Source organism: Eschrichtius robustus, chromosome 3 (genome assembly GCF_028021215.1).
Source record: "Eschrichtius robustus isolate mEscRob2 chromosome 3, mEscRob2.pri, whole genome shotgun sequence".
NCBI lineage: Eukaryota > Metazoa > Chordata > Mammalia > Artiodactyla > Eschrichtiidae > Eschrichtius > Eschrichtius robustus.
In genome coordinates this window covers 59,021,819-59,048,999 of record NC_090826.1, presented here as the reverse complement: position 1 = coordinate 59,048,999, position 27,181 = coordinate 59,021,819, and the positions used below count along the sequence as shown (strand labels likewise).

Here is a 27,181-nt window from a genome sequence, read left to right as displayed (position 1 = left end):
GCGGCAGCAAGCACAGACTCTAGAGCCGGACTGCATGGATTTGAATCCTGGCTCCATCACTTATTAGATGTACGACTTTAGGTAAGTTACTCGCCCTCTCTGAAGTCACTTGTCCACTCTGCGCCTGTTTTTTTATCTGCAAAATGGAGATGATAGTACTTATCTTGTAGTGCTGTTGTGAGGATGAAATGAGTTAATATGTGGGAAGCTTTCTGCAGGGTGCCAGGCACACAGTAGGTCCTGTGGGAGAGCGGGCTCTTCCTCTTCTTCTCTGTTTGGGCCCCAGTAAATGAGAGTTGGATCAGATCGTCCACAGTACGGCCACCGTAACATCCATTCCTGCTCTCCTCTTAGATTTCATGAGTTCTAGGAAAGTCTAAATTCTGCTTCTAATTTGCTGCATCATGCTGGCAAACCATTTAAATGGAGAAGGAGCTAAATGACCCTGAATAGGTTACTTGATGTCTCCAGCCATCACTCCTGCTTAACTATTCTAGGACCCCAAACAGAATAGTGCACACCTCCTAGCTGAAAAGTGTTTCTGGGTCCCCCAGACCTGTGGAGTGTTAGAAGCGGGACTGTTTTCCTCTTTCAGCACCCATCTGCCACCTCCCAACTCGTGGGCAAGTTGCCCTTGAAGGTAAGGTCCAGGTGAGGCATTTCTGAGGTTAGCTCTGTGAGGGGGGAAAGCCGAGAAGACCGCCTCCACAGGCGTGTGGGCAGCAGGGAGGGCTTTAGGCCCTCATAACTCTGCCGCCTTCTGCACCCCATTCTTGCATGAAGACAATTGGCATTTTCAACATCTGATATAAAGTACTGTATGTATGCAGTTCAGGCTTCACTCCAGCCCAAGGACTGCCCCTCAGCCCCTTAAATCAGGGGTTCAGGAGCCACTGATGCCTGCAGGCTTCCAGTGAAGGTTGCCCAGTGCACACCGCAATCCCTTGCACAGTGACTCAGGCAACAGTTTTATCAAATATTTTGCCATAGCAAAACAGGACTCCCCAGCCTGCCCATCTCCAATACCTGTTTCCTCACACAGTCAGTGTCACATGCTTTAGTCTTCTGTTACGGGAGCACGCACTTCAAAGTACCAATTTCTAATTTGGTTAGGGTAGTCTAAGCAATGCTGTGATTGCAGACAGGCCCAAGCATGTCATGGCTCAACAGGAAAGCAGTTTACTTCTCACTTGTCTCAAGGTCTAGCAGGTTGGATCATTCTTTTCGAAGCAGTGATTCAGGAAACACAGCTCCGTCTACCCGGTGGTTCTACCATCTACAATGTATGGCTCTCAGAGTTGGGAACTTGGGAGTTCACTCCATTCCAGTATGATGGGGAAGGAAAAAGAGAAAGAGAGAGAGTGAGATGGGCCTGGAAGTGTCATCCCTGACTTTCATCCGTAACCTTCTGTCCACCTGGAACTCAGTCACACGATGCCAGCTAATAGAATGGAGGCCGGGAATGGAGTCCAGCTGTGTGCCTAGGAAGAAGAGATGGCTTTGGTAAGCATCCTGCCGGTCTCTGCTACTGTTAACTACAGTATTGGTCCAAATCTTGTCTATTCTGCCTCCAAAAGTTTTCCACTTTTCTCTATTTACAGTATCACATTTTAAAATTTCTATCCTAAATCTTATAACTCCTTTTTTTTTAAAAATTTTTTCCACCTACTATTTTTTTTAACATCTTTATTGGAGTATAATTGCTTTACAGTGGTGTGTTAGTTTCTGCTTTATAACCAAGTGAATAAGTTATACATATACACATGTCCTCATATCTCTTCCCTCTTGCGTCTCCCTCCCTCCCACCCTCCCTATCCCACCCCTCTAGGTGGTCACAAAGCACAGAGCTGATCTCCCTGTGCTATGCAGCTGCTTCCCACTAGCTATCTATTGTACGTTTGGTAGTGTATATATGTCCATGCCACTCTCTCACTTTGTTCCAGCTTACCCTTCCCCCTCACCGTGTCCTCAAGTCCACTCTCTAGTAGGTCTGTATCTTTATTCCCGTCTTGCGCCTAGGTTCTTCATGACCATTTTTTTTTTTTTTTTAGATTCCATATATATGTGTTAGCATACGGTATTTGTATTTCTCTTTCTGACTTACTTCACTCTGTATGACAGCCTCTAGGTCCATCCACCTCACTACAAATAACTCAATTTCGTTTCTTTTTATGGCTGAGTAATATTCCACTGTATATATGTGTGACATCTTCTTTATCCATTCATCTGTCGATGGACACTTAGGTTGCTTCCATGTCCTGACTATTGTAAATAGAGCTGCAATGAACATTTTGGTACATGACTCTTTTTGAATTATGGTTTTCTCGGGTATATGCCCAGTAGTGGGATTGCTGGGTCGTATGGTAGTTCTATTTTTAGTTTTTTAAGGAACCTCCATACTGTTCTCCATAGTGGCTGTATCAATTTACATTCCCACCAACAGTGCAAGAGGGTTCTCTTTTCTCCACACCTTCTCCAGCATTTATTGTTTATAGATTTTTTGATGATGGCCATTCTGACCGGTGTAAGATGATATCTCCTTGTAGTTTTGATTTGCATTTCCCTAATAATTAGTGATGTTGAGCATTCTTTCATGTGTTTGTTGGCAATCTGTATATCTTCTTTGGAGAAATGACTATTTAGGTCTTCTGCCCATTTTTCGATTGGGTTGTCTGTTTTTTGATATTGAGCTGCACGAGCTGCTTGTAAATTTTGGAGATTAATCCTTTGTCAGTTGCTTCATTTGCAAATATTTTCTCCCATTCTGAGGGTTGTCTTTTGGTCTTGTTTATGGTTTCCTTTGCTGTGCAAAAGCTTTTAAGTTTCATTAGGTCCCGTTTGTTTATTTTTGTTTTTATTTCCATTTCTCTAGGAGGTGGGTCAAAAAGGATCTTGCTGTGATTTATGTCATAGAGTGTTCTGCCTATGTTTTCCTTTAAGAGTTTGATAGTCTGGCCTTTCATTTAGGTCTAATCCATTTTGAGTTTATTTTTGTGTATGGTGTTAGGGAGTGTTCTAATTTCATTCTTTTACATGTAGCTGTCCAGTTTTTCCCAGCACCACTTATTGAAGAGGCTGTCTTTTCTCCACTGTATATGCTTGCCTCCTTTATCAAAGATAAGGTGACCATATGTGTGTGGGTTTATTTCTGGGCTTTCTATCCTGTTCCATTGATCTATATTTCTGTTTTTGTGCCAGTACCATACTGTCTTGATTACTGTACCTTTGTAGTATAGTCTGAAGTCAGGGAGCCTGATTCCTCCAGCTCCGTTTTGCTTTCTCAAGATTGCTTTGGATATTCAGTGTCTTTTGTGTTTCCATACAAATTGTGAAATTTTTTGTTCTAGTTCTGTGAAAAATGCCAGTGGTAGTTTGATAGGGATTGCATTGAATCTGTAGATTGCTTTGGGTAGTAGAGTCATTTTCACAATGTTGATTCTTCCAATCCAAGAACATGGTATATCTCTCCATCTACTTGTATCATCTTTAATTTCTTTCATCAGTGTCTTATAATTTTCTGCATACAGGTCTTTTGTCTCCTTAAGTGGGTTTATTCCTAGGTATTTTATTCTTTTTGTTGCAATGGTAAATGGGAGTGTTTTCTTAATTTCACTTCCAGATTTTTCATCATTAGTGTATAGGAATGCAAGAGATTTCTGTGCATTAATTTTGTATCCTGCTACTTTGCCAAATTCATTGATTAGCTCTAGTAGTTTTCTGGTAGAATCTTTAGGATTCTCTATGTATAGTATCATGTCATCTGCAAAGAGTGACAGCTTTACTTCTTCTTTTCCGATTTGGATTCCTTTTATTTCTTTTTCTTCTCTGATTGCTGTGGCTAATACTTCCAAAACTATGTTGAATAATAGTGGTGAGAGTGGGCAACCTTGTCTTGTTCCTGATCTTAGTGGAAATGGTTTCAGTTTTTCACCATTGAGGACGATGTTGGCTGTGGGTTTGTCATATATGGCCTTTATTATGTTGAGGAAAGTTCCCTCTATGCCTACTTTCTGGAGGGTTTTTATCATAAATGGGTGTTGAATTTTGTCAAAAGCTTTCTCTGCATCTATTGAGATGATCATATGGTTTTTCTCCTTCATTTTGTTAATATGGTGTATCACATTGATTGATTTGCGTATATTGAAGAATCCTTGCATTCCTGGGATAAACCCCACTTGGTCATGGTGTATGATCCTTTTAATGTGCTGTTGGATTCTCTTTGCTAGTATTTTGTTGAGGATTTTTGCATCTATGTTCATCAGTGATATTGGCCTGTAGTTTTCTTTCTTTGTGACATCTTCGTCTCGTTTGGTATCAGGGTGATGGTGGCCTCGTAGAATGAGTTTGGGAGTGTTCCTCCTTCTGCTATATTTTGGAAGAGTTTGAGAAGGATAGGTGTTAGCACTTCTCTAAATGTTTGATAGAATTCGCCTGTGAAGCCATTTGTCCTGGGCTTTTGTTTGTTGGAAGATTTTTAATTACAGTTTCCATTTCAGTGCTTGTGATTGGTCTGTTCATATTTTCTATTTCTTCCTGGTTCAGTCTCGGAAGGTTGTGCATTTCTAAGAATTTGTCCATTTCTTCCAGGTTGTCCATTTTATTGGCATAGAGTTGCTTGTAGTAATCTCTCATGATCCTTTGTATTTCTGCAGTGTCAGTTGTTACTTCTCCTTTTTCATTTCTAAACCTATTGATTTGAGTCTTCTCCCTTTTTTTCTTGATGAGTCTGGTTAATGGTTTATCTATTTGTTTATGTTCTCAAAGAACCAGCTTTTAGTTTTATTGATCTTTGCTATCATTTCCTTCATTTCTTTTTCATTTATTTCTGATCTGACCTTTATGATTTCTTTCCTTCTGCTAACTTTGCGGATTTTTTGTTCTTCTTTCTCTAATTGCTTTAGGTGTAAGGTTAGGTTGTTTATTTGAGATGTTTCTTGTTTCTTAATGTAGGATTGTATTGCTATAAACTTCCCTCTTAGAACTGCTTTTGCTGCATCCCATAAGTTTTGGGTCATCGTGTTTTCATTGTCATTTGTTTCTAGGTATTTTTTGATTTCCTCTTTGATATCTTCAGTGATCTCTTGGTTATTAAGTAGCGTATTGTTTAGCCTCCATGTGTTTGTGTTTTTTACAGAATTTTTCCTGTAATTGATATCTAGTCTCATAGCATTGTGGTCAGAAAGGATACTTGATATGATTTCAAATTTCTTAAATTTACCAAGCCTTGATTTGTGACCCAAGATATGATCTATCCTGCAGAATGTTCCATGAGCACTTGAGAAGAATGTGTATTCTGTTATTTTTGGATGGAATGTCCTATAAATATCATTTAAGTCCATCTTGTTTAATGTATCATTTAAAGCTTGTATTTCCTTATTTCTTTTCGTTGTGGATGATCTGTCCATTGGTGAAAGTGGGGTGTTAAAGTCCCCTACTATGATTGTGTTACTGTCAATTTCCCCTTTTATGGTTGTTAGTATTTGCCTTACGTATTGAGGTGCTCCTATGTTGGGTGCATAAATATTTACAATTCTTATATCTTCTTCTTGGATCGATCCCTTGATCATTATGTAGTGTCCTTCTCTGTCTCTTGTAATAGTCTTTACTTTACAGTCTATTTTGTCTGATATGAGAATAGCTACTCCAGCTTTCTTTTGATTTCCATTTGCATGGAATATCTTTTTCCATCCCTTCACTTTCATTCTGTATGTGTCCCTAGGTCTGAAGTGGGTCTCTTGTAGACAGCATATATATGGATCTTGTTTTTGTATCCATTCAGCCAGTCTGTGTCTTTTGGTGGGAGCATTTAATCCATTTACATTTAAGGTAATTATCGATATGTATGTTCCTATTACCATTTTCTTAATTGTCTTGGGTTTATTATTGTAGGTCTTTTCCTTCTCTTGTGTTTCCTGCCTAGAGAAGTTCCTTTAGCATTTGTTGTAAAGCTGGTTTGGTGGTGCTGAATTCTCTTAGCTTTTGCTTGTCTGTAAAGCTTTTCATTTCTCCATCAAATCTGAATGAGATCCTTGCTGGGCAGAGTAATCTTGGTTGTAGGTTTTTCTCTTTCATCACTTTAAATATGTCCTGCCACTCCCTTCTGGCTTGCAGAGTTTCTGCTGAATGATCAGCTGTTAACCTGATGGGGATTCCCTTATGTGTTACTTGTTGTTTTTCCCTTGCTGCTTTTAATATTTATTCTTTGTATTTAATTTTTGATAGTTTGATTAATATGTGTCTTGGCGTGTTTCTCCTAGGATTTATCCTGTATGGGACTCTCTGTGCTTCCTGGACTTGATTAACTATTTCCTTTCCCATATTAGGGAAGTTTTCAACTATAATCTCTTCAAATATTTTCTCAGTTCCTTTCTTTTTCTCTTCTTCTTCTGGGACCCCTATAATTCAAATGTTGGTGCGTTTAATATTGTCCCAGAAGTCTCTGAGACTCTCCTCAATTCTTTTCATTCTTTTTTTCTTTATTCAGCTCTGCAGTAGTTATTTCCACTATTTTATCTTCCAGGTCACTTATCCGTTCTTCTGCCTCAGTTATTCTGGTATTGATCCCTTCTAGAGAATTTTTAATTTCATTTATTGTGTTGTTCATCTCTGTTTGTTTGCTCTTTAGTTCTTCTAGGTCCTTGTTAAACATTTCTTGTATTTTCTCCATTCTATTTCCAAGATTTTGGATCATCTTTACTATCATTATTCTGAATTCTTTTTCAGGTAGACTGCCTATTTCCTCTTCATTTGTTAGGTCTGGTGGGTTTTTGCCTTGCCCCTTCATCTGCTGTGTGTTTCTCTGTCTTCTCATTTTGCTTAACTTACTGTGTTTGGGGTCTCCTTTTTGCAGGCTACAGGTTCGTAGTTTCTGTTGTTTTTGGTATCTGTCCCCAGTGGCTAAGATTGGTTCAGTGGGCTGTGTAGGCTTCCTGGTGGAGGGGACAAGTGCCTGTGTTCTGGTGGATGATGCTGGATCTTGTGTTTGTGGTGGGCAGGTCCACGTCTTGTGGTGTATTTTGGGGTGTCTGTGGCCTTATTATGATTTTAGGCAGCCTCTGTGCTAATGGGTGGGGTTGTGTTCTTGTCTTGCTAGTTGTTTGGCATAGGGTGTCCTGCACTGTAGCTTGCTGGTCCTTGAGTGGAGCTGGGTCTTGAGCTGGAGATCTCTGGGAGATTTTCGCCATTTGATATTATGTGGAGCTGGGAGGTCTCCTGTGGACCAGTGTCCTGAACTTGGCTCTCCCACCTCAGAGGCACAGTCCTGATGCCTGGCTGGAGCACCAAGACCCTTTCATCCACATGGCTTAGAATAAAAGGGAGGAAAAAAAGAAAGAAAGAAAGAAGAAGATAAAATAAAATAAAATAAAGTAAAGTTATTAAAATAAAAAATAATTATTAAGAAAAATTTTTTTAAAAGTAATTAAAAAAAACCCAAAAAAACAGACAGACAGAACCCTAGGACAAATGATAAAAGCAAAGCTATACAGACAAAATCACACACAGAAGCATACACACACACACTCACAAAAAGAGAAAAAGGGAAAAATATATATATATCTTTGCTCCCAAAGTCCACCTCCTCAATTTGGGATGATTTGTTGTCTTTTCAGGTATTCCACAGATGCAGGGTACATCAAGTTGATGGTGGACTTTAATCCGCTGCTCCTGAGGCTGCTGGGAAAAATTTCCCTTTCTCTTCTTTGTTTGCACAGCTCCCGGGGTTTCAGCTTTGGATTTGGCCCCGCCTCTGCGTGTAGGTTGCCTGAGGGCATCTGTTCTTCGCTCACACAGGACGGGGTTAAAGGAGCAGCTGATTCGGGGGCTCTGGCTCACTCAAGCTGGAGGGAGGAAGGGGTACGGATGCGGGGCGAGCCTGCGGCGGCAGAGGCCGGCGTGACATTGCACCAGCCTGAGGCGCACCGTGCGTTCTCCCGGGGAAGTTGTCCCTGGATCACGGGACCCTGGCAGTGGCGAGCTGCACAGGCTCCCGGGAGGAGCGGTGTGGAGAGTGACCTTTGCTCGCACACAGGCTTCTTGGTGGCTACAACAGCAGCCTTAGCGTCTCATGCCCGTCTCTGGGGTCCGCGCTGATAGCCGCGGCTTGCGCCCGTCGCTGGAGCTCATTTAGGTGGCGCTCTGAATCCCCTCTCCTCGCGCACCAGGAAACAAAGAGGCAAGAGAAAGTCTCTTGCCTCTTAGGCAGGTCCAGACTTTTTCCCGAACTCCCTCCCGGCCAGCTGTGGCGCACTAGCCCCCTTCAGCCTGTGTTCACGCCGCCAACCCCAGTCCTCTCCCTGCAATCCGACCTCTGAAGCCTCAGCTCCCAGCCCCCGCCCGCCCCGGCGGGTGAGCAGACAAGCCTCTCGGACTGGTGAGTGCTGGTCGGCACTGATCCTCCGTGCGGGAATCTCTCCGCTTTGCCCTCCGCACCCCTGTGGCTGCGCTCTCCTCCGTGGCTCTGAAGCTTCCCCCCTCCGCCACCCACAGTCTCCGCCCGTGAAGGGCCTTCCTTGTGTGTGGAAACCTTTCCTCCTTCACAGCTCCCTCCCACTGGTGCAGGTCCCGTCCCTGTTCTTTTGTCTCTGTTATTTCTTTTTTCTTTTGCCCTACCCAGGTACGTGAGGAGTTTCTTGCCTTTTGGGAAGTCTGAGGTCTTCTGCCAGCGTTCAGTAGGTGTTCTGTAGGAGTTGTTCCACATGTAGATGTATTTCTGATGTATTTGTGGGGAGGAAGGTGATCTCCACGTCTTACTCTTCCGCCATCTTGAAGCTCCTCTCCTTTTTAAAAAAAAAATTAATTAGTTTATTTATTTTTGTCTGCATTGGGTCTTTGCTGCTGTGCATGGGCTTTCTCTAGTTGCGGCGAGCGGGGGCTACACTTCGTTGCAGTACGTGGGCTTCTCATTGTGGTGGCTTCTCTTGTTGTGGAGCACGGGCTCTAGGTGTGCAGGTTTCAGTAGTTGTGACACGTGGGCTCAATAGTTGTGGCTCACAGGCTCTAGAGCACGGGCTCAGTAGTTGTGGCTCACGGGCTTAGTTGTGGCTCACGGGCTTCGTTGCTCCATGGCATGCGGGACCTTCCCGGACCAGGGCTTGAACCCGTGTCCCCTGCATTGGCAGGTGGATTCTTAACCACTGCGCCACCAGGGAAGTCCTTATAACTCCTGTTTTTCTCTAAGTTTTTATCCTTCCAATTTCCTTTAGACAGTTGCCAGTTACTTTTCTAAAACTCAGACATGATCATATTACTCTCCTTACCCCAAAATCTCAATGTCCCCCACACCTATTCTCATAGAATAAAGTGCAAACTCTTTAGCCTAGTATAAAAGTTCTGCTCATCCTGTGTGCTCACATATTAGAGCTCTCCGTTTCCTGTGCCTTGTCTTTTCCTTTTCTGTGTTAGTGCATGTGATGTTCCTTCAGCCTCCCCTATCTCTTAAAATCATACTCACATGTCCTACCCTTCATGAAACTGTCCTCAAGTTGCCTGGTTGAAATTGTTCTTTTTTCCAATATTCTCATAGTCCTTTGTTAATCTCTGCATTTGATTCCTACGTTATTTCTATGATATGTTACAGTATTCTCACATTATGTTGCCAAGGGCAAATGTACATGAGCAAAGAGCAGAACCAATTGGAAAGTTACACATATTCACATCTCCATATTGTGCAGGAAAACAAAAGTAACATTCTTGTGAGTCTTGTCAATTTAAAGCTTTATCAAATCAGATTCTTCATGCAATCTTCATGTGTCAGAAGGAAACAGCTCTCCCACAGTTGGTACAGTGGAAGGGAAACCTCTTCTCGCTCTTTTCTAAGAATCCTTTTGCTAATTGTAAAGACTTCATTTTTAAGACCAGCCTCTGGAATTTCATTAATTAGTCTTAACATTTAAAAGCAGGCTTGTAAGTATAGGATGGAAAGAAAGAAAAAGAATAACTTTACAGTGAATAAACCTGACAAACACCACCTCAACCAGGTGATCAAGGATAATATCAACAGTGATGAGTCATGTTGATGGTGTATCCCTTGATGTGGTATGATGGGAATGATCCTGTACCTCTGTGGTCCTCCTCCCAAAACATTACCCCAGTCTAATTATGAGAAAAACATCACACAAGCCCCACTTGGGAGACTTTCTTCAAAATATCTGACCAATAATCCTCAAAACTATCAAGGTCATCAAAAACAGGGTAAGTCTGAGAAACTCACAACGAAGAGGAAACTAAGGAGATAACTAAATATAATGTGGTAACCTGGCTGGGATCCTGAGACACAGAAAGGACATTAGGAAAGAAAATGAGGCTATCTTAATAAAAAATGAACTTGAGTTAATAATCATGTATCAATATCAGTTCATTTATTGAGACAAATGTCCCATACAAATGTAAGTTGTTAATAATAGGGGAAACTGGCTGTGGGGTATATGGGAACTCTCTTTACTATCTTTGCGATAATTCTGTGAATCTAAAACGGTTATAATATTTTAAAATCCTTTTAAAATTCAGTCTTGCCAAATTCAATTTAACTGGCAGAAATATGATTTTGTTTGAAAACAGTGAAATAAGGAGTATATACCATTGTGCTCCACAAAAAAAATAGCATTCAGAGTCCTGCTGAAATAACACAATGGGGTGAAAACTTATTTCTCTTTATTGACTTGTACAAAGAATGCTTTTGTTTAGGCAATGAGTATTTTACAGTGGAAATACTGTGCACGTGGAAAAAATCAAAGGGGAATACGCTGAAAAACTAAACATTTTTACTTAAAAGGGGCATAAAATGTGCTTCTTGTTTTTAATGGGGATAATTATTTTCATTCTTTAATAATTAGTCCTCTCTTTGTGGGCAGCTCTTTCCTGCTACTTTAATAGAACTTAGTGGCACAGAGAGAACTGGGAGCAGGGGCAAGGGAGGTGTTGGGAAGAAAGGTCTTTGCTCTGTCTGGCAGGTACTGCTCAGAACATTGGGGAAGTTGAAAATGAAGCCATTCATTCAGAAATATTTGTTTGCCTCCTATAAACCAGGAAGTGTGAGGGTTTCTAAAATGAGTCATTTACAGATGCTGCCCTCAAGCACCTTATCATTGTTCAGGGTTGTAATATACACATGCACACACGATTTATATAAGGAGATAAAATTATATATATCCTTATATAAATCAAGTATGTATAAGAAATGTAAATATGTAATATATATTACATTGTGTATGTATATACACATATATATATGTGTATGTATATATATATATGTCCTGTATAGCTCACTGTCTTTCCTTGCCTCCCATATGCAGCTATTCTAATGTGTTAATATGTATCTTGTATGTGTGTGTTCCTGCAAAATGTATAATATTGTTTTGTGGGCATATATCTTTAATTTATATAATTATGTAGTTATGTAATCCCGCTTTCTTACTTTTTTACAGTGAGCACTATGTTTTTAACACCCATCCTTGTTGTTATGTGAATACATAATCTTTTACCTGTAATACTCCAAGAAAGGAGGAAAGACCTCCTCTGCCTGTTCCATTGTGGTGTCTGACACTCTCCTCCCACCAACCCCCCCCTCAAGGAGCCTTCATTTGGTTGGTGCATGCCCTTGGGTCTAGGGTATAAGTATTCACTTACATAGACCTGATTGTCTAGGAAAGTTTCCAAAGGATTCTGGCTCATTTCATTAAGAAGACTGCTTTGTGACCACCTGAAGGGGTGGGATAGGGAGGGTGGGAGGGAGATGCTAGAGGGAGGGGATATGGGGATATATGTATACGTATAGCTGATTCACTTTGTTATACAGTAGAAACTAACACAACAATGTAAAGCAATTATACTCCAATAAAGATGTTAAAAAATAAAAAAAGAAAGTAAAAAAAAAAAAAAAAGAAGACTATGCTGGCAGCTTATATTCAAAGCTGTAATGAGTGAAACTCTACAAATCCTCTCTGCCTCCTGAGGATATGTCATTTCTGATTCCTTTTTTAACCTTGACCCCAGAAAACTGTGTTAACCTTGACCCCAGAAAACTATGTTAACCCCAGAAAACTATGTTAACTCTCTAAAATCCCCATAGTATTTCTGAGTATTAATTGTGTTTCAGGATGCGTACCTGTAGGAGAATGGAAGGTGAGGGTCTGGGAGACAGGGACTAAGATCTTGTCCTGGCTGTGTCTGATTGGCTGAGACACCTTGAGCAGGTCCTTATGTCCTTCTGTGGTTAGAATGGGTGCTGAAGTCACTCTTCCTGGGTTTGAATCCCAGTTCTGCAACTTTCTAGCTGTGTAAACTTGGGCAGATTACTCACCTAGGAAATGAGGTAATTAAACCACAGATGATTTCTAGGAGGGATTCCAATTCAACTACTATTTCATCCATAGATGCTTTCTTGGCTCTGTGCCCTTTTGGCATCATTCTTCTGTCTGTCTTTTCCCCAATAGCCTCTTCTCCCTTCAAGGTTCTCTCCAGACAGCATGTTCTCTAAAGCTTTTCCTCAGATTTCAGTTTTAAATAAAGACTAGAAGAGCATTAGAGATGGAATAAATAAAAGTAAAATAAAATTTTTTATTTTTTTAATTAATTGATCTAATAGATAACTTCAAAGTGATAATAGTAACAATGCACTAGGTGATTATAGTATATGGATGAGTGAAATGAATGAAATAAATTTATAAGGGATGAGAGGGATTAATTGGGAATATTATAGGTCACCTGCCTTTCATCTGAAGTGTTATTTGAAAGTGGACTTAAATTTGTTATAAATGTATATTATAAATTGATATGCTAAGAGGAAAGAAAATGGAATTATATAAAATGCTCAGTTAAAACCAGAGAAGGCAGAAAAAGAGGGAAAAAATAAACAAAGAACAAGTACAATGAATATAAAACAGCTACAAACATGGTAGATATTAAACCAAATATACCGATAATCACATTAAATATGAATTGTCTAAATATACCAATTAAAATACAGAGACTGTTAGAGTAGATAAAGAAGAAGATCCAACTGTCTCTCTCTCTATATATATATATTTACAAGAAATCCATTTTAAATATAAAGACACAGATAGGTTAAAAGTAAAGGGATGGAGAAAGATATTCTATAGTAACACTAATCAAGAGAAAGCTGAAATAACTATATTAATTTCAGACAAATTAGACTGCAGAACAAGGGAAATCATCAGGGATAAAGAGGGTCATTACATAATGATAAAGGAGTCAATTCTCCAAGAAAACATAGCAATCCTTAATGCGTATGTACCTAACAACAGAACATCAAAACACACGATGCAAAAACTAATAGAACAGCAAGGAGAAATAGACAAATCCATTATTATGGATTTGGAGACTTGAATACCCCTTCGGTAATTAATAGATCCAGCAGGCAAAAACTGAGTAATAACACAGTTGAACTGACACAGCACCATTAATCAACTAGACTTAATTGACATTTATAAAATACTTTATCCAACAATAGCAGAATACACAGATACCATGCCATGTTGATCACTATAGCTTTACAGTAAGTCTTGAAGTTGGATAATTGCAGTCCTTCAACTTTGTTTTTCTTCTTCAGTATTGTGTTGGCTATTTAGTTTTGTTTTTTGTTTGTTTGTTTGTTTTGCCTTTCCATATAATCTTTAGTTTGTTTGATATCCACAAAATGGCTGCTCAGATTTTAATTTGGATCATATTGCATCTATAAATCAAGTTGGGCAGAATTGACAACAATATTGAGTCTTCTAATCCACAAACACAGACTATCTCTTCATTTATTTAGATCTTGTTTGACTTTTCTCATTAGAGTTTTTTATTTCTATGCATATAGATCTTATATATATTTAGATAGATTTATACCCAAGTATTTCAAGGTTTTTGATGCTAATGTAAATGGTACTGTGTTAATAATTTCAAATTCCAGTGTTCATTGTTGGTATGAAGGAAAGCAGTTGCTTTGTACATTTACCTTGTATCTTGTGACCTTGCTGTAGTCATTTACCCATCTCAGGTGGGTTTTTTATTTTGTCAATTCTTTGGGATTTTGTACATAGACAATCATGTAACCCTCAAACAAAGACAGTTTTATTTCTTCCTTTCCAACCTGTACACCTTTTATTTTTTTAAATATTTAGCCCTATTGTCCTCATAAGTGGGAATAGCTAACATTTACTGAGTGATTACTATGTCCAGACACTGTCCCAAGCATTTTGTATTTATTTACTCATGAAATACTCATTATTTTCTCACAAGAACACTATAGAGTAGGATACTACTATTATCCCAATGTTACAGATGAGGAGACTGAGGATAGAGAAGTTAAGAAAATTGCCTAAAACACTGAAATATCCCAAGAATGTCGACACTTTGGTATTAAAATGTTCTCTCTTGAATCTGGGAGAAGCACAGAAATCCATTGCAAACCATGGTTTCCAGTTCTTGTTTCAGGAAATATAATCATGAAATGTGTCTAACCACTGATAATCATATTAAATATGAATTGTCTAAATATACCAATTAAAATACAGAGACAGAGTAGATAAAGAAGATCCAACCATATATATATATATATATATATATATATATATATATATATATATATATATATATATATATATATATATATATATTTCAAAGAAGATCCAACCATATATATATATATATATATTTCAAAACTCTAATATATATATATATATATATATATATATATATATATATATATATATATATATATATATTTACAAGAAATCCATTTTAAATATAGTGGATTTATATCCATCTTTCCCTGGAGTTCTATTCAATAGTTCCAATTGAGTACTAGAAATAGTCTCCTGTGTGTCCCACAGGCATCTCTAATTCAACATATTCAAAATCATACTCAAAATTTTCTCCTCCAGTTTTGCTTTTCCTCTTGTGTTTCTTTTTTCTTGTTGTTATCTCTTCTTCCTTTTTACCTTTTGACCCCCCTTCACTCATTCTGTTAGGTTAGAGATGGGATGATGGATCAAGCAAGGTGCTAAAGAAGTAGTTTCAAGCTTTCTTCTGTATCAGAATCACCTGAGGGCCTTGTTAAAATGCAGACCCCCAGGTATCACCCATAGATTCTCATTCTGTAGATGTGGGTTGTGTATTTTTTTTTAATTGAAAAAATTTGACATGTATCATCGTGTAAGTTGGGTTGAGTATTTTTAACAAGCATCCCAGTTGATGCCAATTCAGGTGATCCTAGGACCACAGGTTGAAAAGCACTCCAGGGCTCAGATGAAGGCATCAGCCTTGGATGGAGAAAAGAGAAAATGCTGCAGGATATGTGTGGGCTAGGGGCTGCTGGAGTTTTATCTGGTGTCCTCCTTTCTTTATGAGGTAGGAGCTAATGTCTCTATGAACAAGGAGCTGTTTATAGCATCAGGGTGCTAGGAGAAAGCAGTCAGGCTGGGAATAGAAGTCATAGGAATGGGAGAAGATCCTTGCAGGGATAAAGGAAGAGAGTCTGAAGCAACACTGATCTTGGAAATCAAAACTGTAAAGAAGATACTATTTTCTGGTGAAGGATGGGGAACACAACTGCCGTTAGTTGTCCACAGAGCTTAAAAGAGGGGAAGAACCCAGAAAGATATGGAAAGAAAACAGATTCCCCAAATTATGATTGTGAGGGTCCTAAACATCACCACCTGTCTCTGCTAGAGAGGCAGCATGGTGTGAAATACACAAGTCTGAGAGGTAGCCAGAATTCCTAGCCTCTACCACGCAGTTAATCTCTCTATGGCTAGTCTCCTCATTTGTAAAATGGAGACAGTATTAGTTCCACTTCATGGACTCATAATATAAGTTCCAAGTGAATAAACACATGTAATATATTAGGCTCATAGCAAAGACTCAAACGGATGTTAGCTTATTCACATTCCACAAGCAATACCCTGCTTGAATTTTACACACATAAGTCAATTAATCTTACTTCAAACAGGGGTACTTTTGACCCCTTTTTACAGATGAAGAAACTGAATATAAAAGGAAAACAAGTTATTTGTCTAAGTCCAAAAAAGTGGTATGTGAGCAAACAGGAACTGGAGACCAGGTTTCCAAACTCCAGCTGCATTTTGAGTGTCTACTTGTTGCCAGGTATTGAGGAAGGTACTTTTAACATGTCAGCACTTGCCATGTATTTCTCTATTATCGGTTGAGGATATTAAGGATAGAATTAAAGGCCAAATTATAAACAGGTGGTGGAACCACAGCTGGAGAGAAGCCAGCTGGCTCCAGAGCTGGGAACTCCTACAGTGACTTCTACCCCTCTTGATGGAATCTATATTACTCCACACCATCCTGGTCACCTCTGAGAGCTACATGCCGGTGCTTACATCTGTGAGGGAATCAGAGATAAATGAATCTCAGTTCCATCTGAGAAAAGCTCATAGCTTTGTGGAGAGTATAAAACAAGTATATACAAAGCTATAATACAAGGTGAAAAGGTGCGTGGGAACTCAGAGGGAGGAATTCCCTCCAGCTGGATGTGCCATTTGGAGGTAAACCTAGAAGGAGGGCAGGATTGGGGCATGTGGATGAGGGGATGGGGTTGGAGGATGAACTGAGTGGAGAAGCAGACACAGGAACTCCCAAGAATACCCAGTTATTAAGCCAGTGTGTGCAGACTTGTGGAAGGTAAGATTTGAAAGGGAATCTGGGATCTGTTTGCAGGGAGCTGGAAATCTGAAGATAAATAGTTTGAACTTTAATTCTGTAGGCAACAGGGAGCCACAAGAGATGTGTTGTTTTGGGCTTTTTTGCAAATGCCTCTTAAAATTAATGATTTTACTTGGAGATAACTGAAGACTGACATGCAACTGTAAGCAATAATACAGAGAGAGCCTGAGTAACTTAGTCTCCCTCGATGGTAATACCTTGCAAAACTGTAGTCAATATCACAACCAGGATGTTAACATTGATACAATCCACTGCTCTTATTCAGATTTCCCCTGTTTTACTTGTAATCATCTGTGTATGCATTTAATGCTATGGAATTTTATCAAAGGTATAGGTTTGCATATCTACAACAGTCAAGATACAGGACAGTTCCATCACCATGAGAATCTCTCCTGTTGCCCTTTTACAAGCATACCCACCTTCCTTCCATACCCCTTCCCTCATCTCTAAGCCCTATTACTAGCACCGTTTCTGTAATTTTATTTCAAGAATGTTTCATAAATGAAATCATAGAGTATACAACCTTTGGTGACTAGCTTTTTTTTCACTCACCATAATTCTCTTGAGATTCATTCAAATTGTAGCCTGTATCAATAATTCTCTCTCTCTTGCTCTATTTTTTTTTTTTTGGAGTAGTATTCCATGATATGGATGTACCATAGTTTAACCATTCACCTGCTAAAGGATGGCTGGGTTGTTTTCAGTATTTTACTACTATGATTTAAGCTGCTATAAATATTTGTGTACAAAATTCACACATAAAGTTGTGTGCATTTTGTGTGAACATAAGCTCATTTCTCTGGGATAAATACCCAAGAGCTCTGGGTATGTATGTTTAGTAGTAGTAGGTATGTACGCTGGGTTGTATGTTTAGTTGCATCATTAATTTTATAACAAATGAATATATATATATATAACTAATGTATATATATCATATATATTCTTTTTCAGATTCTCTTCTATTATAGGTTATTACAAGATATTGAATATAGATCCCTGTGCTATACAGTATGTCCTTGTTGTTTATCTACTTTATATGTAGTAGTGTGTACCTGTTAATTCCAAATTCCCAATTTATCCCTCCCTCCCCTTCCCCCTTTGGAAGCCATAAGTTTGTTTTCTATGTCTGTGAGTCTATTTCTGTTTTGTAAATAAATACATCTGTATCATTTTTTTTAAGATTCCATGTATAAGCGATATCATATGATATTTGTCTTTCTCTGTCTGACTTACTTCACTTAGTATGATAATCTCCAGGTCCATCCAGGTTGCCGCAAATGGCATTATTTCATTCTTTTTAATGGCTGAATAATATTCCACTGTCTCATTGTGCTTTTAATTTGCATTCCTCTAGTGGCTTATGATGTTAAAAAACTTTTCATATGCTTATTTGTTCTTTGTATGTCTTCTTCAGTGAAATGTCTATTCATGTCTTTTGCCCATTTTCTAATTGGACTTTGTATTATTGAGTTTTGAGAGTTCTATATTTCTGGCATACTAGTCGTTTGCCAGAAATGTGGCCTGCAAATATAGCTCCCAGTGTATTCCTTCTCTTTCCATTAGTTTTACAAGGTCTTTCACAGAATAAAGGTTTTTAATTTTCCTTTTATTCATCAAATTTTCCTTTTATGGACTGTGCTAATGGCATCAAGTCTAAGAACTCTTTCCTTAGACTTAAATCCTGAAGATATTCTTTTCAAAAACACAATTTTGTATTTTTACATGTTATGTTTAAGTCCATTGTCCATTTTAAGATAATTTTTATATAAGGTGTGAGATTTAAGTTGACTTTTTTGTTTGCTTGTTTGTTCTTGTCTATGGATATCCAATTGCTCTAGCACCATTTGTTGAAAGGACAACAACAATCCTTCCTGCATTGAATTGCTTTTGCACCTTTATCGAAAATCAGTTGGTTGTATTTGTGTAGGCCTACTCCTGGGTTCTCTGTTCTGTTCCATTGATCTATATGTCTATCCCTCCACCAATATGACACTTCCATGATTATTGTAGCCATATCGTAAGCCTTAATATCAAGAAGAGTGATTCTTTTCACTTTATTCCTCTTTCTCAAGAGTGTTTTAGCTATTCTAGATACTATGCCTTTTCATATAAATTTTAGGATAAACTTGTTTAGGCCTACAAAATCCTTGCTGGGATTTTGACAAGAATTTCATTAAACCTATAGATCAGTTTGGAGAGAACTGACATCTTTACTAAGTTGTCTCCTAATCCATGAACACACTGTGTCTCTCCATCTATTTAGGTCTTCTTTGATTTCTTTTATTAGCATTTTATAATTTTCAGCATTCAGACTATTTTTGTGTTTTGTAAATTATACACAAAGTATTAACTTTTCTATAGAGTGATTGTAAATAATACTGTGTTTTTTTTATTCTGGTTTCCATATATTCTGTCTTACTATATAAAATCATGCTTCTATTTTCAACCTACCTATGTCATTGAATGTGAAGTGAATTTCTTCTTACTTCAAACACCATACAGTTGGCTTGTGTTTCTTTTGTTTGTTTGTTTGTTTGTTTTATCCACCCTGCCAATCTGCCTTTTTTTTTTTTTTTTTAATTAATTAATTTATTTATTTATGGCTGTGTTGGGTCTTCGTTTCTGTGCGAGGGCTTTCTCCAGTTGCGGCAAGCGGGGGCCACTCCTCATCGCGGCGCGTGGGCCTCCCACCATCGCGGCCTCTCTCTTTGCAGAGCACAGGCTCCAGACGCGCAGGCTCAGTAATTGTGGCTCACGGGCCCAGCCGCTCCGCGGCACGTGGGATCCTCCCAGACCAGGGCCCGAACCCGTGTCCCCCGCATCGGCAGGCAGACTCTCAACCACTGCGCCACCAGGGAAGCCCCCAATCTGCCTTTTTAATTGGTGTATTTACACCATTTACATTTAAGGTGATTCTTGATACATATGAACTTAAGTATGCAATTTTATTATTTGTTTCCTGGTTTTCCTCTGTTTCTCTTTTATCACCTTCCTGTGGGTTACTGTAATGTTTTATAGGATTCTATTTTGATTTATTTTTAGTGTGTTTGAGTATATCTCTTTGTAGAGAAAGTTATTGCTTTGGGTATTATAATATGCACATATGACATCATAATCTATTACCATTTGAGTGAAGTATGAAAACCTTACTTCTATTCAGGTCCCTTTGCCTTCCCCAATTTTTAATATCATTGCCTTGAGTATCAGGTGTTATAATTTTTGTTTTGATCATCGTGATTGTAAAAACTTATGAGAAGAAGGATTGTCTATCATATTTACCCCTACTTTTTCTTTTACCTATCTTGATATTCTACTTTCCTTTATGAAGTTCCAAATTATCTTTTCCTTTCTGTTTATAAAACTTCCTTTAGCCACTCTTTAAGGGTAGGTTTGTTAGCAACAAATTCTCTTAGTTTTTCTTCATCTGAACATGTCTTTTTTCATGAAGGACCATTTTGTTGAATATAGAATTTGCAGTTGACAGTTCTTTTCTTTCAGCACTTGAAAAATGTCATGCCATTTCCTTTGGCATCTGTGGTTTCAGATGAGATATCTGCCATCGTCTGAAATAATGTTCCTCTGACAGGTAATACATTGTTTATTTCTAGCTGCTTTCAAGAATTTTTCTTTGTGTTCAGTTTTCAGAATTCAATTATGTGTCTTGGCATGGATTTCCTTGGAATTATCCTGGTGGGGTTTGCTCAGCTTCTTGGAACTGTAAGTTTGTGTCTTTCACCAAATTTGGGAGATTTTCAGCCATAATTTCTTCCCATACTCATTTAGATTTCTTTTCCTCTCCTTCTGGGACTCTGATGATACAAATGTTGGGATTTTGGTTACTGTACCACAGGTCCTTGAGACTCTGTTCATTTTTTTCCCCAGTCTATTTTCTCTCTATTGTTTATATTGAGTAAATTTTATTTCTTTATCCTCCCTCAAGTTCACTGATTCATCCAATGTCATCTCCATGATACTATCAAGACCATTCAGAAAATTTTAAAAATTTCTATTATTGTATTTTTCAGTTCCATAATTTCCATTTAGATCCTTTTTATACATTTTATTTCTTTGCTGAACGTTTTTTTAAATTTTATTTTATATTGGAGTATAGTTGATTAACAATGTTGTGATAGTTTCAGGTTTACAGCAAAGTGACTCAATTATACATATACATGTATCTATTCTTTTTCAAATTCTTTTCCCATTTAGGTTATTACAGAGTATTGAGCAGAGTTCCCTATGCTATACAGTAGGTCCTTATTGGTTATCTATTTTATTTTTTATTTTTAAAAATATTTATTTATTTATTTGTTTTAGGCTGTGTTGGGTCTCAATTGCTGCATGCGGGCTTTCTCTAGTTGCAGAAAGCGGGGGCTACTCTTTGTTGTGGTGTGCGGGCTTCTCATTGCAGTGGCTTCTCTTGTTGTGGAGTGCAGGCACAAGGTGCATGGGCTTCAGTAGTTGTGGCATGCAGGCTCAGTAGTTGTGGCTCATGGGCTCTAGAGTGCAGGCTCAGTAGTTGTGGCACACAGGCTTAGTTGTTCCACGTAAGTGGGATCTTCCCGGACCAGGGATCGAACCCATGTCCCCTGCGTTGGCAGACGGATTCTTAACCACTGTGCCACCAGGGAAGTCCCTGGTTGTCTGTTTTAAATATAGCAGTGTGTCCATGTCAATCCCAAACTCCCAGTCTATCCCTCCCCACCCCACCCTTCCCCTCGGTAACCATAAGTTCATTCTCTAAGTCTGCGAGTCTGTTTCTGTTTTGTAAATAAGTTCATTTAGTATCATTTTTTTTTAAGATTCCACATATAAGCGATATCATATGTTATTTGTCTTTCTCTGTCTGACTTACTTCACTTAGTATGATAATCTCCAGGTACACCCACGTTGCTGCAAATGGCATTCTTTCTTTCTTTTTAATGGCTGAGTAATATTCCATTGTATATATGTAGCATATCTTCCTTATCCATTCATCTGTTGATGGACATTTAGGTTACTTCCATGTCTTGGCTACTGTAAACAGTGCTGCAATGAACACTGGAGTGCATGTATCCTTTCAAACTATGTTTTTCTCCAGATATAAGCCCAAGAGTGGCATTGCTGGATCATACGCTAGCTCTATTTTTAGTTTCTTAAGGAACCTCCATACTGTTCTCCACAGTGGCTGTACCAATTTACATTCCCACCAACAGTGTAGGAGGGTGCCCTTTTCTCCACACCCTCTCCAGCATTTACTGTTTGTAGACTTTTTGATGATGGCCAATCTGACTGGTGTGAGGTGATATCTCATTGTAGTTTGGATTTGCATTTCTCTAATAATTAGCGATGTTGAGCATCTTTTCATGTGCCCCTTGGCCATCTGTAAGTCTTCTTTGGAGAAATGTCTATTTAGGTCTTTGCTGAATGTTTTTATTTTTTTATTTGTTTCAAGAAAATTTGTAAGTGCCTGTTGAAGTATTCTTATGATGGCTGCTTTAAAGTCTTTGTCAGATAATTCCAACATCTGTTTCATCTCAGTGTTAGTTTCAATTAATTGTCTTTTCTCCCTGATATATCTCCAAACTGTGGATCCTAACTAGCCAATATTTGCTCCAGAACTCTGGTCTGGCCCATTCCTTTTTTTTTTTTAATTTATTTTTATTGGAGTACAGTTGCTTTACAATGCAGTGTTAGTTTCTGCTGTATGGCAAAGTGCATCAGTTATACATGTAGCAAGGGGGAAGAGGGGGTGGGATGTATTGGAAGATTGAGATTGACATATATCCACTACTATATATAAAATAGATAACTAATGAGAACCTACTGTAAAGCACAGGGAACTCTACTCAATGGCCCATTCCTTTGACACTTCTGGCCCACCACAGTGCTGGTTTCCTGGGCTAGGGCTCTTAAGGTGAGATATTTTATACTGGCTTTTGAGGTGCAAGACTCAGTTTGGATGTAGAAGCTATGGTTTCAAATTTTCATCATTCCTTGTGAGTTCTATTTATAATCTCTTAATTTCATCTCTCTGGCATGTGAAGGCTTTAGCTTTGGAATATATATTTCCACACCCCCTAGCTTTTTTCCTTCTTCTTCTTCCTCCTCCTCTCCTCCTCCTCCTCCACCTCCACCTTCTGCTTCTCATCTTCTTTTTGGGTGTTTCTTTGTTTTAAATGTCTTGCCTCCAGAGGCACCTTCATTCATCTTCCATATCAGTGTTTTCAGGAGCCTCTTTTCTTTTGCTTTTTTATGTTTAAAACATGTATTTTTAGTTTTTTGTGTGTTTTTTTACTGTAAAAAACAAATGTGCATTATAAAAATTGGAAAAATCTAAAAAGCAGTGGAGAAAAAGACACCCATACCCCACAAGGAACAGTTGTTTTCAAACAGAAGACGAGGCTGAGGGAGAGAAGAGTAAGCTTGGTCAGGAGTCGGGGCATGACGTGGCCTCTGAGGCTCAGTTTCCTCATCACCAAAACGAAGGACTTGGCTAGATGGTCCTCAGGCCACTTCCAATGTTATGAATGACTTAGTGATGGGACATGACTGTCTTCAAATGGCTGAAAGGATATAAAGTTATCCAAGGGAGCAGATTGATCAATGCAGTTCCAGACTCCAGAAGATGAAACTAGAATCAGTGGGTGGAGTGACAGGTAAACTAAGAAAACTTCACTAATAATTAGAACTACCCCCCAATATAGAGGACAACTTGTCAAGCACCAAGTAGCCTGCTCTGGGGTAAACCGATGCCTGTCAGTTTCAGTTTCTGGGGCCTCTTTTCTAGTTTTTCTCATTTCTAAAGACTTTTTAGTTGCCCTAATTTCAACAGACAGAGTGATTCTTGTGGTTTAGGAGGAATGTGCAAAGATTTCATTAATGCTTAGAATTCTCACCCTACTTCCTCCCTGACCCAAGTTCTTCTATCAACTTATTTACCCCCAAACCTGCTATGTTTTCCAGACTGAAATCTGCTCTTCTTTGGATTAACTAAAAAGATCATTGCCACTTCCAAAAAAGTCACCCTTAAAATGCTCAAAGACTACAGGATTATGTGTATACAGACTTCTGTATTACTATGTGAAGGTCAATAGCTGTCATTTATGTTACCTATTGCATTCTATATGCCTTCCAATTAGTCTTCAGGCAGTAGCTCCTTGAATCCTCCCCACAATTCACAGGTATCAGTTCCCCTTCTACAGAAAAGCAATTTCTCCAGGACCCCACAGCTCAAAGGCATATTAAGATGTACTCAAAAGAAGGAAAAGGGAAAAAACCCACAAACATTCTAAACCTAGTTTTCTGCCTCTAAAACGTGTGCTCTTGATCTCTACCTAACACGCATGAGCTTTTGGGTAAGAAAGAAAAGCTATAAACATGTTTTCACTAGTGAGTAAAATATAGTGTATCAGCTTAAAGACACAGAATGATAATACCAGAAAAAAAAACAAGACTTGGAGTGAAGAGAACTAGGTTTGGGCCTAGGTTCATCATTTATGAGCCCTGTAGCCTTGAACAAGTAACTTTACCTGCTGCATTAGTTTTCTTTTGCTGTGTAACAAACTACCACAAATTTTGTGGCTTAAAACGACTCCCAACCGCAGAACCCACAATTCTGTAAGTAGGAAGTCTGGATGGGCTCAACTGGATTCTCTGCTTAATTAAGCCTAAAATCAAAGTGTTGGCGGTCTGATCTTATGCGCAGTTTGTAGAGAAGAATCTGCTTTCAAGTTCATTTAGGTTGTTGGGAAAATCCGGTTGCTAGCGCTGCGGTCCATGTTTTCTTATTGGCTGTCAGCCAGGGGTCGCTCTCTGCTCCTAGAAGGCTGCCCACATTCCAGTCTCGATTCTCTTATGAGGTTTTTGTGATGATGACTAAATGAGACGTACTGTACACATAGTGATGATGGATGTGATAGCTGCTTAATGTCGCTGGGTGTAGAGGATACCCCTCAACCCTTAAACAAAGCACATGTCTCTACAACAGGAAATCCTACCAGGGGGCAGGTTCCGAAGTCTCGTGTAACAGAAGAGACTTCTGTTGGTCTTCCCCTACAAAGACAGAAACTGGGTTTTGCGCTGGACAAATGCTTACTAAGTGAAGTGGATGAGATGCGGTGAAGTGTCTGGCACCAGTAGTGGGAAGAATTCTAACTGGCCATTCCGCAGTGAAAAGAAGGTGGCGAGGCTTGGGAAAGGCTAACCCCGCAGGGGGCAAAAGCACAGAAGTGGTGAGGAATGCAGTAGGTGAGAAATGCCTGCATCGCCAGCGCTGTAAGCAGAGCCCCCTCAATGGGCGGGCGCCTGTGAACGCAGGACCGCCTCCCACCCCCGCCCCCGCCCGGGCTGTGGGTACCCGTGTGGGGGACGCCGGGGGGACTGCGTGGGGGGCGCGTCTGGGCTCGGTCAGCCCCTCATAGCCCAATCCCCCCTCCGTGAGCCATGCAAGTGGAGTCTCCCAGCCTGCGCCCCCTGGCTCTGGCTAACCAGCCTCAGTCCCCCCGTTGGAGCATTTCGCCCCGAGCCTCCGAGCGCGCTGGTTGCCAGCTGCAGCTCGGAGCTTGGTTACGCAATTGCTTGCCGCGGCTGCGACCGCGGCCAAAGCCCACCCCGGCAAGGAGTGAATTTGCCGCGAGGTTCCCGCCTCGGAAAGAGGTAAAAGCTATCTTCCGCCTTTTTTTTCGGGCACATGAACGCGCGGCGTAGCGGGCGAACCAGCCTGGGTTATCGTGGGGTGGAAACCGGTGGGTGCGTTGTCAAGGAAGCGGGTACCTGGGGACAGTTGCTGCAGGTAAGGGGTCTCTGTTAGCGCCACGAATCCTGGACTCTGTGGGCTCCCTGGGCGCCCCTCGCTGCCCCCGTGACCACACCCTGGATCGCGATGTCTGCAGCAACCTAACCTTGCCCGCAGTGATCGATCCATGTCAGAGACGCGCACAGTTTTTCATACCGAAGGAGGGAAGACAACAAGGGCTTATTTGGGGAAAAAATGTTTGGTAACATCGCTCAGACGTGCGTGTTTTAAGGGTTGGCAAGCTGTCCATTATTGCGGCATTCTCTAGAGTGGAGTAGTGTGGCGTGAAAAATAAAAATGAAATAAAAATGGGTGCGTAGCCACCGCGAAAGTAACAGTAAGGTATCATTGGAAGAGGTGCAGGGCGAGCCTGCCCTCCTCCCCGCCAGCATTGCCTTCCGTAGGTGCGTGGGGTGGGTGGCGGGCTCGCCGCAGAGGAGGGAGGAGGGAAGGGGGAGGAGGGTGGGGTTAGGGAGCGAGATGAGGCAGACACCCCTCCCACCTCCCCCGCCCCCAGTCCCCAGGGAGCGGCGGGCCAGGCAGGCGCTGCGACAAGACACCATTCCGGGTTAGACTCCCATCGCTCACTCTTCCTCTCTTTCTCTCTTCCTGCCTAGGCTTCCCTCACTGCTGGCCGCGTGCCAGAGAAGGTGTGCACGCATCTCCCCGCCAATACCCAACCATGGGCAACTCCTGCTTTGGCCTGAAGGAACGGCTGATGAAGCGGCTGCGGCCTCTGCCTACCGTGATCGTCATCCGTACCTGCCTGCCCCAGAGGAGGAGCAGAGATTTCCGCGTGGTGGTGCTCGGCTCGGCCGGCGTGGGCAAGAGCGCGCTGGTGCAGAGGTGGGTGCGCGGCAACTTCCGTGAGGCGTATCTGCCGACCATCGAAGATACCTACCGCCAGGCGCTGGGCTGTAGCCACAAGGCGGGCGCGCTGCACATCACCGACACCACCGGCGGCCGCCGCTACCGGGGCCTGCAGCGCCTCGCCATTGCCAGGGGTCACGCCTTCATCCTGGTCTACTCCGTCACCAAGAAGCAAACCCTGGAGGAGCTGAAGCCCCTCTATGAGCTGATCCGTCAACTCAAAGGCAACAACCCGCAAAAGTGCCCCATCATCCTGGTGGGCAACAAGTGCGATGAGAGCCACCGGGAGGTGAGCGAGAAGGAAGGTGCCGCCTACGCGTCGGAGTGGAATTGCGCCTTCTTGGAGACCTCCGCCAAGATGAATATCAATGTGCAGGAGCTGTTCCAGATGCTGATCAACTTCGAGAAGAAGCCCGCCGCCGCCGCCGCCGCCGCCGCCGCCGCCGGCGCCCAGCCTCCCCAGAAGAAATCCCAGATTCCCAAGACCGCCGAGAAGCTGCTGGGCAAGTGCATCATCATGTGAACCCTGAGCCTTAAGGAGCCCGACCCTCTTCTCCTTCAGTGTGCTGAAAACATGGACCGACCCCATTGTGCTCTGTCACCTGTACATGACTGACTTTTGTGCTGTGGTTTGGGTTGTATCAATTAAATGTCAATAAATGTCCCTTGTGAGTTAGTAACTTTTCTTTTCCCCAGGCAAGAGAACTCGAATTGTTAAAATATGGACATTGGAGGAGGAGAGGAAAAAGGAACAGGATGCATTTTAAAGGATGGGACTTGGACGGACTTTAGAGATTAATGTTTAAGAAAGAGAATGGAAATAGCAAAATGAATTGAAAGATGTCA

At 40.6% G+C, this 27,181-nt stretch overlaps 1 protein-coding gene across 1 annotated transcript; it reads left to right on the top strand.

The window, feature by feature from the left end:
- The first annotated feature begins 1,366 nt into the window (after positions 1 to 1,366).
- On the top strand, positions 1,367 to 27,181 carry DIRAS3 (DIRAS family GTPase 3). Its single transcript, XM_068538010.1, is given in 3 exon segments — positions 1,367 to 1,403; positions 1,406 to 1,540; positions 26,083 to 27,181. Coding segments are annotated over 3 exon segments (948 nt in total). The 3' UTR covers positions 26,859 to 27,181.